The sequence below is a fragment of the Ambystoma mexicanum genome, chromosome 4p, assembly GCF_040938575.1.
Source record: "Ambystoma mexicanum isolate Mex_15411 chromosome 4p, UKY_AmexF1_1, whole genome shotgun sequence".
NCBI lineage: Eukaryota > Metazoa > Chordata > Amphibia > Caudata > Ambystomatidae > Ambystoma > Ambystoma mexicanum.
In genome coordinates this window covers 1,112,046,917-1,112,063,864 of record NC_090927.1, presented here as the reverse complement: position 1 = coordinate 1,112,063,864, position 16,948 = coordinate 1,112,046,917, and the positions used below count along the sequence as shown (strand labels likewise).

General features: G+C 46.0%; 1 protein-coding gene across 1 annotated transcript in view; it reads left to right on the top strand.

Annotated features, from left to right (window-relative positions):
• Window positions 1-14,802: 14,802 nt before the first annotated feature.
• The window catches only part of SOS1 (SOS Ras/Rac guanine nucleotide exchange factor 1), a 2,649,334-nt gene continuing 2,647,188 nt past the window's right edge, over window positions 14,803-16,948 (top strand). The window contains exon 1 of the mRNA XM_069606702.1: window positions 14,803-15,181. Within this exon, the coding sequence (XP_069462803.1) occupies window positions 15,071-15,181 (111 nt within the window). The 5' untranslated portion in view covers window positions 14,803-15,070. The remainder of the gene's footprint in view (window positions 15,182-16,948) is intronic.

Genomic DNA, 16,948 nt, shown 5'->3' with positions numbered 1-16,948 from the left:
GCTGCCAGCATGGCACTTACCTTTAGGAAAGTATAAGAGACTCAATGCCAACTACTGCTGAGGCTGTGAAAGGACACACCAGAGCCTTGCACAAATTGGAAATAAGCCTGCGTTATCCAACGCAGTGGGACGCACCTGGACCATTAAACCCTACACATGGACGCAGGACCACCTGCAGACCGATTGTAACTCCTACACCATAGGAGCCCGAAACGCACGACACTGCCCAGAAAATACCCCACAGGGAGGCCGTCAAACAGCAGAAAATGGAGTAGCGGTCCCCGAAAGGGGACATACTCGGTAAACCACAGAGTGGAGACCAGAACCCCATGACCAGCAAACGCGGCACCCCATGACCAGTGGGCAAGATATTGATTGGTAGGCCCAAGAGCCTAACACACACCGGTCTGGAGGTCCACAGGAACATATAGAAGGTGCGAATGAACACTGGCCTTGCCCCCCACAACCCACAAGCAGGGGCACAACAAAGCGGCACTCCACAAAAGCGGTGCAACTGAAAACTTTAGGGCATGGCACGACGGACGGAAACAACAGGTGGCAGGCTGAGTGCAACGCACCCCACTAGGAGACCAAGCAAAGGGCTGAAAAGCGTGCCAAGCCCTCTGCGCCTAGCATACTGCAGTGGTGGGCAACACAAACCACAGATAGTGCAAGGAAGAGCCAAACCACACAGGTCATAATTGATTGTTACTGCCCACCGAGACATCCAGCCAAGTAAATATACATGAACATCTGAGCAGGGACCCACCAGAAAACAGTGACTTCATCCAGGAACTGGGGCCCGCCGCAGACATTGGAGTAGCGTACAGCCAGGTAGGGACCCAGCTGACAGAGAGCTACAGGGGAGGGGAAGTCACACACCGAACGCCCAAGCACCACCCCCATACCGCATGCAAGGGTCGAGGAGCTGAACTTCTGTAACTCCAAATCAAGACACCCAGCCACACTGAAATGACGTCCAAGCTACCCAAGACAAGAGGGAAGCAACCCACAATGGAAGAATACACCAAGACACTGCTGCAAGCAGAGGGGGCAAGGAATCAGAAAAGAAACCCGCAAACGGACGCAACCGCGAAACGCAGCGACCAACAGACCCTGGTCGCAATCGTTGACCTGAAAACATCATGGGAAACCAAACTGTTGGCAGCCACGGCTGAACTCAAGGCAACACTTGAACTCAAGGTGGGCGCAGTGCAGGAAAAAGTCAACCTACTTAGACAGGACATACGGAAAATAGTGGAACGCACAGACGAACTGGAGAAAGAAGCAGCCACAAATACGGCAGCAAGCACATCGCACACCTCCGAAATACACATATTAAAGCAACAAGTAAACAACCTAGAGACCAGAGCAGAAGAGGCCGAAGGGCGTGCCCGGAGGAACAATGTGCGCATAGTAGGGCTCCCAGAACGAGAACATGCTGCTGCAAGAGATAGGAGGTGGAGAGCTCACCCAGGGGTTTGCGGTGGAGAGAGCGCACAGGGCCCTGACTAGGAAACCCCCTCGCTGGGCCCCTCCAAGGCCCACAATTGCCAAAATTCTGAACTCCCGGGATAGGGAAAAGATCCTGGAACATCTCCGAAAGGGGGGCACAATACAAAGGGCCTCTGCATCCATAACTGCTTACCCGGATTATACTTTGCTGGTTCAGAGGCGACGACTGAACTATGGGATGGTGAAGAAGAGACTACGAGAGGCAGGCTACAGGTACGTGCTAATGTACCCAGCCAAACTGAAAGTGTTACATAAGAATAGAACCCTATTCTTTGAAACCCCTGAGGATGCGACGGCATGGCTGTATGCTCAGAACTGTCCACAAGAAACAGATGGCCTCAAGAAGGGCGGAACAGAAAAATGAGGCGACGGCTCTGGAACCGAGGTGCCGTATGTAATATGACACTGGGACTTGATTATAAGTTAGAAAGATGATGGCCCGTAAAACATAGCCATAAGGAAAACAATAACATTTGTGCAAGCATAGCATACTGGCGGGCTGTAAAATCAGACACGGGGACCGGTACATAAGATAGGGGAGGCCAGCTGGGATAGACATGAGATGGACTGCACGGATATAAGAAACTAGGCATGGTGAAATAGTGCAAAATAGCAGGAGACTTGAGGGACTCGTTCTCACACCCCCATAGATAGCTTAGTCAGGTTACCGACAGATCAGTAACTCCCCGCTGGGCTCCTGACATCGGTATCATCGAGAATGGACCAAAAGCGGGTTAGCCTGAGATCCAGGGATGGAGCTGGGCAACAGTTGGGAATGGAACAGGAGGGGCTAGAGGAGGGAATTGGGATGTGTGCAGTGAACTTAGTTGGGGAGACTTGGGGGTGTGGGGCCAGTTGGGGGGTTTATGTTGAAAGTGGACAGGGAACGAGCTCACACTCAGGTCAAGCTAAATTAGGGAGAAGGAAAAGGAGGGCGGGAGAAGGGATAAGATATGGATGACAATGGGAGAACTTAGAATAGTAACCTGGAATGTTAGAGGCTTCAATAGCTACCTGAAGAGAAATAAGGTAATGATGTATCTGAGAAGGCAAAAAGTGGATATAGCCTTATTGCAAGAAACCCACCTCACTAAAGAGAAACAAGAGGTGGTAAAGAAAAAGCGGAGAGGGACCACCATAGGAGCAACTTATTCATCTTACACCAGAGGGGTAATCATTTGGGTGGTGTCACATGTGCCTTTTCAGATGCTTAAGACAACGGTGGAACCAGGCGGGAGGATGGTAGTGATGTGGGGGCTGTTAGAGAACAGAGAACTGTGCATCATAAACACATACGCCCCCAACCAAGACACAGTGGCCTACTTTAAAACACTATACAGTAAAATCAGCCCCCACATAGGAGGCACGGTCATATGGGGTGGGGACTTCAATTGCACACTGAACCCCAAAATGGACAGGTCAGATACAAAATTAAATAAACCCACCGCTGCAGCGAAAACGCTACAAGCCCTGCTGAGAGACTTTTACTTGGAAGACATATGGAGGCAGCAACACCCAAACAATAGGCATTACTCAAACTATGCCGCCCCACACAATCTGCACACAAGACTGGACTACATGTTCACCACTCCGGAACTTGCTAGGGAAATAACGGGTTCAGAATATAAGGTGAGAATATTATCGGACCAGCACCCCAGAGCTAGAATCCCAACATGGAGGTATAGGGCCGAGGCACTGAAGGATACCTCATTCCGAGAGGACCTAAGGGAAGAGATAATCGGGTATTTCGATAATAACACAGGAAGCGAAGCATAGAGTCAGAGGGAACTCTATGGGAGGCCTTTACGGTGGTGGTGAGGGGGGCGGCCATATCTAAATCTAGAGGGCTCCAAGGGGGTATAGAGCGAGAGTTACAGGAGACAGAAAAGAAACTAGAAGAAATTATGAAAAAAGAGGCTACCCCACAGGAAGATGCCGAACAGGTATGCCAATTACAACAGCCTTGTGACGGGCTCTGGGAGAGGCTATGTAATCTGAATTAAAAAAAAAAAATTGAAAGGCAACATACTTGGGGGACAAACCGGGAAGGCTGCTCGCATGGCTGTACAAGAACGAGACCCCAAGATCAGCTATTAGGGAGATAACAGGAGAAGAAGGCCAAGTCTGGAACACCCAGGAGAGAGTGAACAAGGGATTCCTTAGATTCTATAAATGCCTCTATGAAGATGCAGGGGAGACTGCGGAGCAGGAGACTCAGGAAACGCTAGAAGACATAGGATTACCGAAAATTGAATGAGGAAGAGAGGGAGAACCTGGATGCCCCAATTACGATAGAGGAATTAGAAACAGTGGTATTACATCTGCCCACGAGCGGACGGGCTCCCCAGTGACTTCTATAAAACGTATAGACAAGAAGTGCTACCCCCGCTGTTGGGAATGCTAAATGAGGCCTTTGAGAAAGGAAGACTGCCGGAATCCTTGAGGGAGGCGGTAATCATCCTGCTCCTCAAACCTGATAAGCCAAGCACGGAATGTGGGTCGTACAGAACCCTATCCATGTTAAACCAGGACAGCAAAATTCTCACGGCAGTGTTAGCGAATCGACTGAAAAGGGTAATAAACAAACTCATACACCCCGATCAAACCGGCTACGTCTCAGGCAGAAGCATATCCGATAACCACAGAAGGCTTCACCATATCATAGAACAGGCAGAAACCGACCCAAGTAAATAGCAATAGTCTCGTTGGATGCAGTGAAAGCCTTCGACTCCGTAAGGTGGCCTTGGATGATGGCGGCCTTGAAAGAATACGGGATAGGACCAGGATACCTGCGGTGGGCGAAAATGGTGTACAGCTCCCCAACAGCCAGGGTCAAAACAGGAGCGATAATTTCAGATAAATGGCAACTTAGTAGAGGCACGAGACAGGGCTGTCCATGGTCCCCGATGTTTTTATATCCTTGCACTAGAACCACTAGAGATCTGTCTAAGACAGCAGTATGGAGAATTAGCGTTCCACACTAAGGGGGGTCCGCACCTGATATCATTGTATGCGGATGATATGCTGCTATACCTGTGTTTCCCTGAGGAAAACCTGCAATATATCCTGGAGGTGATGGAGCGCTACGCGTCTCTCTCGGGCATAGCGGTGAACCCCAAAATATCATGAATGTTCCCCCTGGGGAGGTACATAGGAGTCCCACAGGAGAACTTACCTATCATGCAGATACCCTTGCAGACCAGAACATTCAGATACCTGAGGATAAATATATACCATACAATTGTAGACAAGCATAAACACAACACGGAAAGGGCAGTGGAAGGTATCAAGAACAGCATGGGGTTCTGGGCTAAGCTCCCCCTAGCCATGGTGGGAAGGGCAGCCTTGCTCAAGATGGTGGTCCTGCCTAGCTACTACACTTCTTCGCAAATATCCCATACATGTTGCCCAAACACTTCTTTGTTAAACTACAGAGCCTATGTAGAGGTTTCCTATGGCACAATTCCAGAAATAGGGTAGCCCTTTGGAAATTGGAGAATGCATATGACAGAGGGGGCATAAAACTGCCGAACTTTGAGATATACCACTTGGCAGGGCAGCTACAATATGTCGCTAGGTGGCTGTCAGGAGTTGAGACAGCAGAACATAGACTGCTCTGGGGGGAAGGCGACCCTTATTTCTTAAAATAATTGGTATGGCTACCCAAACCAGAGCTGCAGGGGTGATCGAGATTGCTGGAACTGGGCTGGAAGATATGGCGCAAAGCATGCCGAGTTGTGGGGAACTCGACTCCATGCTCCCCGCAGCTGCCACTTGTGGCACTATGCGGGGTGGGCGGGCAACTGAGGAAGGGGATCCGCAAATACTGGGAGCCGGTAGGCCTAGCGACCTTAGGAGATTTATGGCGAGAGAAAGGCACTGGACTTCCAAGTGATAGTGGATGAAACTGGGGTACATAGGGGCAATATATCACATATACTAGAGTAATCAAACGGGTAAAGGAAACGTGGTCCGAGGTAGCACTAGCAGAACAACCCGACACCGCCATAGAAACGATGTATGATATCTCGGAGGGAGGGCACGAATTATCCCGGCTCTATGAACTGGTGATGTCTAGAGTGGGTAAGGAGTTGCTCCAATTGAGACGAGACTGGGAGGAGGAAGCGGGAGAACCTATGCAAGACGGACAGTGGGAAAGAGTCCAGAGATATCATAAAAAGGTGTCTAGGAATGTGAGGTTGCACAGATTCAGTTATATGTCATCCACAGGGCATACATGACCCCCCCAAAGGATTGCCAGGTTCAGTAATACAGATGCACAGAAATGTCCCAAGTTTAGGGAGGTGGATGCTTGATGATCCACATGTTTTGGGCATGCCCGGAGGTGGGAAAATTCTGGGAGGAAGTTAGGCTACGGCTATCTGAAAAGGGAATTAGGCTAGAGGTGGAATCTGTATGGGCATGCATGATGGGGGGACTCCCAGACCAGGCAACCTAAAACATGTTAGTAAATTCAAGGACCTGGCATACATTCTGGCCAAAAGGAGAATTGCCATGGGCTGGAAAGCAGCTCACAGACCCACACTAGAAGTATGGTGGAACAATCTCCTGAAATGGGCAGAAGCCAAGACAGTAGCATGGTACAAGGCAGCCAGCAGAGGGGGGAGGATGATGTGGGACCCCTAATAGCATGGAGACAAATGGTAGCTACGCTGTCAGGATCCTCCCATGCCGAATCCAGTGAACATGACACATCCGAGGAAGATGAAGGGGACTAACCCCAATAAAACGGAAATCTAAGGGACTGAGGTAGAAGATCGAGTTAAAGTGGAGGGAGGGGGGAACCCAGCAATAAATAACATGTAAATGTAAGCTAAGAAGCATGTAATTGAAAATGTCGGGTGTGTTGGTTATGTTTTGTTGTAAAAAACCAATACATTTTTAAAAAAAACAATAATGAGAAACAGAAGTGTGCAGCCAAGGAACAAGTAGGTGTAGGATATTGGGTGAAGATCGAGAAACCATACAGAGTAGGTAAAATGTAATCAATGTATTTTGAACCAAAGAGTGTGACAAGGAGTGGGCCACACCACGTAATGTTGGAGGATGGACGAAGATGGAATAGGTGGAGAGTGGCTAGGTAAAGTGGTGGACGGCAGGGAGAGTTCCAGGAGGAGTCACCAAATGATTAGAGTGGTGTTAAAAGAGTATGAGATATATAGAAGAAGGTGTGAGGTTTGTTCATGATGGTATGGCGGAGTGGTGAAACAGGCGACAATCAGCGCAGTTTCAGGATTAGAGTAGGTACCAGCAGATAGATTATGTAATGGAATGAAACATGTTTTTTTTTTTTAATAATTCTGTTTATTACGTTTTAATAACACAACAACAAAACAGGCATGGGTCAAAGGCATACAACAGATCATGACAGTAAGGCAGTTTTCAAAGAGGCCGAGGGAACCCGGTGGGGCCGAGAGCCATCAGACATTCGTTGGGTATGGTAGGTGACCAATGTTAACAATAGTACATTTCTATTTCTTTCGGTACATTTCAGTTAGCGTCCAGCCATTTACCCCATATTTTCTGGAATTTGCGGGGGCACCCTCGTGCATTATAAATCCGTCGCTCCAGGGCCGCGCATCTGTCCAACTCATTGCCCCATCGGTTCACCGATAGGGGGTCGGCAGAGCCCCAGCTAGCCGCGATCAATCTTTTGACTGCCCCAAGTGCCAGTGCCAGAAATATTCTATCATGTTTTGAGAGATCCACTTCACCTCGGATTCCCAACAGCATCATTTTGGGGTCTCTGGGGATTGGTGTCGCCAGGGTGGCAGAAATCGTGTTGGTACAGCTCTCCCAGAAGACCTGTAAGACTCGGCATTCCCATAACATATGGTAAAAGGTGGCCGGTTCTGTTTTGCATCTGAGGCATGTCCCATCATCTAGTCCACCCCATCTGACCATGGCAGTGCGTGAATAGTATGTGCGGTGGAGGATCCTCAGTTGTATAAGCCTGAGTTTAGAATCAATACCTATTTCTCTAGGGGACATTAATGCCTCTGCCCAGTCCTCTGGTTCCATGTGACCTGTATCCCTTTCCCATTTTTCTTTGAGCCCGTCCAGCTGCGTCGCCCCGAAGGAGTTAAGGGCTTGATAGAGCGTGGAGGTGACCTTGGAGGCAATGCGTTGCGGAAGGATGTTAGTCTCAATGGGAGTACAGGGGGGTATGGTCGTCGTGTCAGGGAATTGGGTGCGGATGGCGTGGGTCATTTGCACATGTCGAAACCGGTCCATAGGTGCGAGGTCGAAGCGCTCTTGCATGGTCTCAAAGTCAAGGAGGTGGCCTTCTTGTATCACATGTGCTAGTGTATGTATCCCTTTCGCGCACCAGTGACCGAAGGGGCCCATCTTTACTATTTCTGGGAGGAGTGCGTTGTGCCATAGGGGTTGAGATAGTGTTGGTTTACCTTTCCAGCCTATCAGTTTGTGCGCATCCCGCCAGGCCCGGCAAATGTGACGTGTCATTTTGGGTAACAACGGGGGTTGGTCGTGGGTAGCGTACAGGGTCTGTAGTGGGGTTAGTGGGGTCATGCTCTCCATTTCAAGACGGATGTGGGGGAGTGTGGGGTCTGCATGTATCCAGTCATTTACCACCCCAATCTGGGCTGCAAGATAATAGGTGCGAATGCATGGTAGACCGATGCCTCCCTCCCATACTGATCGCTGCAGCGTCTCCAGGGCGATCCTGGATTGTTTCCCTCCCCACAGCAGTGTGCGAAGGCGTCTGTTAATGAGTGCGAAGGTGTCTCGGGGGATTATATGGGGGGCGTTTTGAAGTACATACAGTAGTCTGGGGAGGGTCAGCATTTTGAATAGTGCCGCTCTGCCCAGTAGTGATAATGGGAGTGATTGCCAGTGGGAGGTGTCCCTAATGAATCGGTCAATTATTGGTTGTAGATTGAGTTGTAGGAACCCCCCCAGTGACGGGTCGAGTCTTATGCCCAGGTATTTGAGTTCTCTAATGGAGACATGATATGGGCAGGTTTCAGGGATCGCAGACTCCCCTCCCTGGATCGGGAAGTAAATGGTTTTGGTTTCGTTTACTTTGAGGCCTGCGAAGCGCTGGTATTCTCTGAGGATGCGGGAGACGATCGGGCAGGAAGTACGTGGGTTACTTAGGTATATGAGGAGGTCGTCCGCGTAGAGGGATAGTCGGTCCTCTCCCCCCCCCGGCCAGGCGAACCCTGTCCAAGTAGTGTTGGTCCTAAGCTCAATTGCGAGAGGTTCTATGGCCAATAGAAAAAGCAGCGGGGAGAGAGGGCACCCCTGTCTCGTGCCCCGACCCAAGGGAAATGATCGAGAAGACCTACCGTTCACCCTTACCGTGGCCTCTGGGTGTGCATACAGGAGTTTAACCCACGATATGAATGTTTGCCCCAGGTTCATTCGAGTCATGATTGCCCACAAGGCCTCCCAGTCCACAGAATCAAATGCTTTTTCAAAGTCCACTGCCAGGAGGGCCAGTGGGGCCGATATTTCCTTGGCTCTACTCAGCGCCAACTGACCTCTGCGCAGGTTCATGCGGGTGGATTTGTTGGGCATAAATCCGCATTGGTCGGGGTGAACCAGGGTCTCAATAACCCGCAGCAGTCTGTTGGCTAGTGGAATGAAACATGTTGACCGTGGGTGTGTCTTTTATTGAACATTCGGTGCTGAAGCTAAAAAGTGTTCAAGTTATGTAGAGAATAGTCTTTCTATTAAGTTATGCCAGTCAGTTATCACAATTATTTTGACTTTTAGGAATTGCATACACTGAACAAGCATATTGTATGTCGATTGCTATGTTATTCAATGATTGGAAATGGCATATGTTGTGATGTAGAACTTGGCTGTAGTCAAGTTCCATATGAGGTTCTGGAAGGGGAGGTGGTTGGCCGTTGAAGGAGACCGAAGGGGTGTCCGTGCGGGGCTTGGTTGACTAGTTCGTAATAAATATCTACATTAATCTTACTTGGCTCCCGTGGATCACAACATTTGACACGTGCAGAAATTGACTCGGACTTACCAAAGGCCCCAAAGAAGCAATACCTAATGTACTGGAGAGCAGAAATATGACAGCAGAACAAGCTAAAATGCTATAGGTCATTGGGGCAAAACTGTAAACGTGTGAAGCAGGAGACCAAGTGTAATACTAGGTCACACAGCCGCTCTCTATAGAACCCAGTCTGGGTATATGGTTAGTTAAGATTACTAAGAGTTCAATTTTCAAGTAAAAAAGAGATGTCTTTGGTTGAAAAACGACAAAAACATTGAGGTTCGGTTGTTTTTTCAAAACAATTTTATCAAAAATAATAGTCCAAGAATGAGAAGTCACTAATATTCTCTTAGTGAGGAAGAATTTGCCACAATTGATTTATCAATCAGACCAAAATTGGCAATGCATTTCGGAAGTAGATTTCCTTCGTCAGGGCCAGTCTAAAGATAATACATACAAGTTCACAAAATGGAGAAAAAACGGTTCAAGTTCATATAAAGCAACATATAAGTGTCATAAATTATTGTAAAAAAATTAGGAACATACCATTCAGTTGTAGTTTCAGAAGTGGATGGATAAGGTGAGAGCATGGGAGAAAAGAGAAAAATAATAACCATCATAAGACCCTGTTTACTGTAGGTATCAGATAGTAAAGCCAAATGAGAGAAACATTTACCTGAGATTGATAGGTTGCATGCAGAGTGTGCGGCGAGGTTTACCCATGGAGGCCATGTGCGGTCAAAAGCTGCCTGATAGAAATCAGCGCAGAACAACAGCCAGAAAAGTGTTGGCTGAAACCAGAAGAAATCCAAAGTTGTAAAGGGTTGAAATCTGCGTTTAAAGTAAAAAATAGTGATGTGAAACAAGCTTACCGTGCGTGACACGGGAGTAGCAGAGTTCTCCTGTTGCCGGCTCGATTGAGACTGCGGCTATCGCATTGAAGCATTGCTAGGGCAACGCTTCCTTTAAATGACACGTGACCGCATAGCAGCCCGAATGGGCGCGCGGTCGAAATTGGAGACTGTAATCAAGCCAATGGGCTCGATTAGGATGAATATATGTATTTATCTGGTCTCGTGTGTGCTAATGGGGAATTATAGTGTGATAAAAATGACAAACGAATGGTGAAAAGACTATGTATGGAAATAAAGCACAGTGTTAATGTTGTACCTCTGCTGCCGTTGGTGATGTCATGGGGCGGCACCATTGATCCTAGACGCATGGTTCAGGATGTGCAGCAATGACATTGATGATTCATAAAAGTAGTCTCAGTCAGAGTAAATATTTGGGTCTATCTTCAACATTATACATTGATATACACCCCTGCTGTGAGTGGAGTCGTCAACAGACGGCACCTTGGGTCCCAGACAACGTGTCCAGGGAATACAGCAGGGTAGTCAGTAGGTCCACAATCTATTGGTACGAAGAATACCGTGCAGTGATGACATTCTGTACAGTGTTAACAAGGAACATAACAATTCAAACAGTAGAAATACAAGATCATAAGAAACAATGATAATTAATTTCTTCGTTGAAGAACCACAACCAATTTTACTTACAGACCTCAGGGACATCAATGGGGGCCACTATGGCACCCACATATGCCAACTGCTTTATGTACAAGTTTGAAATGGACAATGTACTTAATAAACAGGAATGGAAAAAGGACATTCGTTTATGGACGCACTACATTGATGATATTTTTGGAGTGTGGAGAGGCACTAGGGGAGCTTTCGATGCTTTCTTTGAATACCTGAATAACATTGATCAATGCGTTCAGTTCACGAGAGAGATCTCGCATGACACAATCACTTTTCTTGACGTTCTCATCAAAAAGCAAGCGACTGGCTACAGCACTTCTCTGTTCCGCAAGTCAACTGACAGTAATAACCTTCTACATCGCCTAAGCTTCCACCAGCTGAGTCTGCTCAGAAATCTCCCATATAGCCAATTGCTACGGGTTGAAAAATTGTCAGTGACCCAGAGGATTGTATAGCTCAACAACTTGTGATGAAAGAAAAATTCCTAGCACGAGGTTACAAACATGAAGAACTCGACACAGCGTCTGCCAGGGTTAGCACCCTGACATGTGAGACTCTAATGTCCTCTCAAAATCCTAAAAATAAGAGGGAACTTAAGTCACCTGTGTATGTAACCAAATTCTCTATTTAAAGCAACAAGATTGAGAAAACCATCAAAAAACACTGGGGGATCTTTAAAAATGACAAATGGGTACAAGGTTTATTCAGCGAGCTACCAGTGTTTGCCTACCAACGTAGTAGGAATCTCAGAGATGAATTGGTGCACACAAGACCGCCCCTCAAAGAGCCTACAACTCAACGAACTGGAACGTACCCTTGTCTACATTGTATCAACTGTAATTCAATAATTAAGGGTAATGTCATCAACCACCCCAGGACAGGGAAAAAGATTCTCCTCAAAACCTACAGAACCTGTGACAGTATTAACACTATTAATGGCATCAAATGCCCGTGTGGAAAATTCTATGTGGGACAATCCACAAGAATGGCCAAAACAAGGTGGAATGAACACCGGTCTTGCTTTAGGAATGCAAACATAAACTCGGCTGTATCACACCACTGGGTCGAAAATGGACATAACCTGACACAGATAAGATTTGTGATTTTGGAAGTACTTACAAAAAACAATCCACATGAAGACTTAAGCCAGCGGCTCAACCGCAGAGAGACTTTTTGGATCGACAAGCTTGGTAGCTTAACTCCCAAAGGAATCAACGAAGAAATTAATTATCATTGTTTCTTATGATCTTGTATTTCTACTGCTTGAATTGTTATGTTCCTTGTTAACACTGTACAGAATGTCATCACTGCACGGTATTCTTCGTACCAATAGATTGTGAACCTACTGACTACCCTGCTGTATTCCCTGGACACGTTGTCTGGGACCCAAGGTGCCATCTGTTGACGACACCACTCACAGCAGGGGTGCATATCAATGTATAATGTTGAAGATAGACACAAATATTTACTCTGACTGAGACTACTTTTATGAATCATCAATTTCATAGCTGCACATCCTGGACCATGCGTCTAGGATCAATGGTGCCGCCCCATGACGTCACCAACGGCAGCAGAGGTACAACATTAACACTGTGCTTTATTTCCATACATAGTCTCTTTTCACCATTCATCTGTTACTGTATTTATTCTCACAGGTTACTATTCTCTGTTGAGTTTTTATTTGAGTATATTTTCTATTTCCATTTAACTTTAATTTTTTCCGTTTGTCTTTTTGATCACACTATAATTCCCCATTAGCACACACAAGACCAGAAAAAAACCTATATTCATCCTGATCGAGCCCATTGGCTTGATTACAGTCTCCAATTTCGACCGCGCGCCCATTCGGGCTGCTATGCGGTCACGTGTCATTTAAAGGAAGCGTTGCCCTAGCAACGCTTCGATGCGATAGCCGCAGACTCAATCGAGCCGGCAACAGGAGAACTCTGCTATTCCTGTGTCACGCACGGTAAGCTTGTTTTACATCACTATTGTTTACTTTAAACGTGGATTTCAACCCTTTACAACTTTGGATTTCTTCTGGTTTCAGCCAACACTTTTCTGGCTGTTGTTCTGCACTGATTTCTATCAGGCAGCTTTTGACCGCACATGGCCTCCATGAGCAAACCTCGCCACACACTCTGCATGCAACCTATCCATCTCAGGTAAACGTTTCTCTCATTTGGCTTTACTATCTGATACCTACAGTAAACAGGGTCTTATGATGGTTATTATTTTTCTCTTTTCTCCCATGCTCTCACCTTATCCATCCACTTCTGAAACTACAACTGAATGCTATGTTCCTAATTTTGTTACAATAATGTATGACACTTATATGTTGCTTTATACGAACTTGAACTGTTTTTTCTCCATTTTGTGAACTTGTATGTATTATGTTTAGACTGGCCCTGACGAAGGAAATCTATTTCCGAAATGCATTGGCAATTTTGGTCTGATTGATAAATCAATTGTGGCAAATTCTTCCTCACTAAGAGAATATTAGTGACTTCTCATTCTTGAGACTATTATTTTTGATGAAATTGTTTTGAAAAAACAACCGAACCTCAATGTTTTTGTCGTTTTTCAACCAAAGACATCTCTTTTTTACTTGAAAATTGAACTCTTAATAATCTTAACTAACCATATACCCAGACTGGGTTCTATAGAGAGCGGCTGTGTGACCTAGTATTCCACTTGGTCTCCTGCTTCACATGTATTTTGAGTTTGGGTGTCTCCAAATTCGGCGCAGCCGGCTCCTTTTTGAATATTTGGATATAGATTGTTTGAATGAATCTTCTTTTTGCTTAGAATTCTGAACACTTGAGATACATGGTTTTACTATCAAGTGGTGCCCACTCACTTCCCTTCTTGCAAAAATGTAAACGTGCCAGTTACCTAATTTTGGTTTAACAAAACATGAGGTACAGGCAATCATTCACCAAATAAAGACTGAGTGGTCACAAGCTGGAAAAACCGACTGCCCAACACGGCCAAACAAGATAAGGTATACAGAATCATTCAACGATGTGATTTAGGAGAAGTAAAGAATGAGAGACACTTCCTCCTGCACTGTTCTGCATACAAAGACATTAGGACACTTATTACCCCATACTTTGCAAGAAAAAGGAAGTCTTTGCCAGTAATAAAGGACAAGAACAGCTGTTTCATCCTTGGACAACAAGCAGAATTAGCAGAGAAGAGCAAAACATGTTTATGCATGTCAGAAAGGAAGACAACATGCGTAAAGGTTTATGAAGAAGCTGATACCCAAATTATCACCAATGAAGAGTATGTAATTGTTACGTAAACCATGTATTTACTTTGGCAATATTTTTCTTAACATGTCAGTCATGCCAATAGAGTATCTTGTATTGTACGGAAACGTCGTAACATAAAAGCACCATAGGAACTGCTAATGTTGTTATATATCTGCAGAATCTGCAGGTCCCTCGCTTTAGTCTATCATAAGAAAGGCGATCTAGTACTCTGTTACGATTGAGTGGAGCACGACAGTGTGTAAAGGTTTTTCTGTGCAGTCACTATCTTCAAGGTAGGCGTAGAGTCAGTCCTTCTTGTACCATCAAACTACAGTCGAACTAGGCTATTTTGCTTGACTACATACTGCCGGCATGGGCAACTCTAACAACCCACACAGAGTACAACACGCATCTTACTAAAACAAACGTCGTCATCTAGTTCCGTCACTTCCTGTTTTGAACTTTGCCCGGCGGATAGGAAAGGAGTGGGCGGGTACCGTGAGCAGACGGTGGGCCTTCCACCGCGCATGCGCGTTAACTACCGACTCTTGTGACTGCTGGATGTGAAATTCCGAACCCAAAGTGTCATCCTTTAGACCCATTGCCCTCCTGCTGAACTCTCCACTGGGGCTCGTTCAACAACGCCGCCTCTCTGTTACAGTGACCCCGGGGGCAGAGGGCGGCCGTGCGGTCCCCGCGCACCCGGGCGGCGGCTGCTCCTGCAGTGGCCCCGCACACCCTCCAATGCTGCCCCCCTGCATATGATCCCCGGGAGCGGCGGCGCCATGCAGGCCCAGCAGCTGCAGTATGATTTCTTCAGTGAGGAGAACAGCTTCAAGTGGCGTGGACTGTTAGTGTGCGCCCTGAAGAAGGTGAGAGGCCGCCTGGGCACTGAGGAATCAACAGCCTGAGCCAAGAGTATACCCCCTTGCACATCTGCACACATTTCAACGCTCCCAAATTGAATTTGACCTTACCCTTCACACTCATTAGTCTTTAGCTCTCTTAAGCAACAAGGTAGCTTGACAGACCAGGAAACCCCAGTGTCACATTAAACACCGCTCTCTGTTTCATAGTTCTCTGCCCTCGATTGCTAACAACACAAATCATAACCAGCTTTCTGCTTTCCACCCACTATGCATGCCTCACAAATGCATTTTAAGGGAACCTTCAAGTTAGACCGGCTTTTCAATTTTGGGTGGCCCTCATAACATCTGCGAGAGCAACAAATGAAAGATTTTCGATATTGAAATGCTGACACAACTTCAGTTTATGAGCAGCATTTTGGATGGATAGGCATGCCTCTTGTGGGCTTGTCCCTTGGACTGTTTTTTTATTTAGTAGCAAAAATAGGCAAATTAGTTATTAGTCAATTCATTGAGGCTCAATTGAGTGCTATGGGTATAAATGGAGACACACCTGACAAGGTCTCTCGGTCACTCCGCGACAGCTGTGGCACGGACTTATTTCATGCGAAGTAAGACACATAAGTGACCGCGACAGATTCCCCAAACTATAAACAAACCACCACGCTCATCTTCATATCTGATTGACATTTTATGTAACCTTTATATTTACACGGTAATTGGGGAGGATGTTGAAAGAACAATACAGAGTTGGCCTGGTGTCGAATAAGTAGCAAATAATGAGCACAATTTATAATCAAATAGATTTTATTGTGCATTCATTTTGTATTTCATTTAGCTCCATTATAGTTGTTAGGCCCTGGACAATGGGGTTTTAGTGCACGGAATGGGATTGGGTATGGTGATCTTGACGTTTGTTAACGGTCCTCTACGTTATTTTTTTTTAATGTACACATTTTCTTTTGATTTTTGGTCTATTTCGGATCCAATGTGTAGTCTATTTTCAACGTGTTCCATTCAAACATTTTACTGTAGTACACAAGGAATATAACCTTTTACCACAGAACAGTTTGCTACTGCTGCTATGCTCGCTTTGCTCGTGCTCTCCCCGCTCCTATCCCACTGAAAGCAGACGTGGAGTATGCCTCGTGCAGTATACGCGACAATTGACATTGTTTTGGAGTACAATAAATGAGCCAAAGTTTAAAAAATACTATTCAATTTCTAATATTCTAATTGCTAATGTCAAGCCTGTTGGTACGGTGTGATTATCTAGAATCGTTTTTGTGGATTGACCGATTTCTTTCTCCTTTTTGTATTAATGTCTTGGTGTATTTGTATTGTTTTGGGATTTAAATAACGTTTTTGCCAAAGTCCTTGCAATTTAATAATAATAAAGTACAAACAAAATATGCAGTAATGAAATATATAAAATGGGGAATACAGTTATGATTCGGAGGAGTGAAGATGAGATTTGAGGTGGATGAGGAAAATATGAAGAGAAGTAAAGACAATCAATCCCAGTGCTTCGGTGCTAAAAAGGGGGTGGAAACAGAATTGAGCGAATCAGGGCTTAGAAACTGGGTGGCAGTGTTTCGATTTGGCAGTGGAGCAGGAGAGAAGGTTGATGGACACTACAGTGGAGCAAGACCATGACTACATTAAAATACTATACCAATGGAATTGAAGACGAGTCAAAGGTAACTATAGAGAGAGTGAGATGAGTGATGGCGGTATGAGGTCTGAGAAAAGAGAAAACGAACAGAGCGAAGA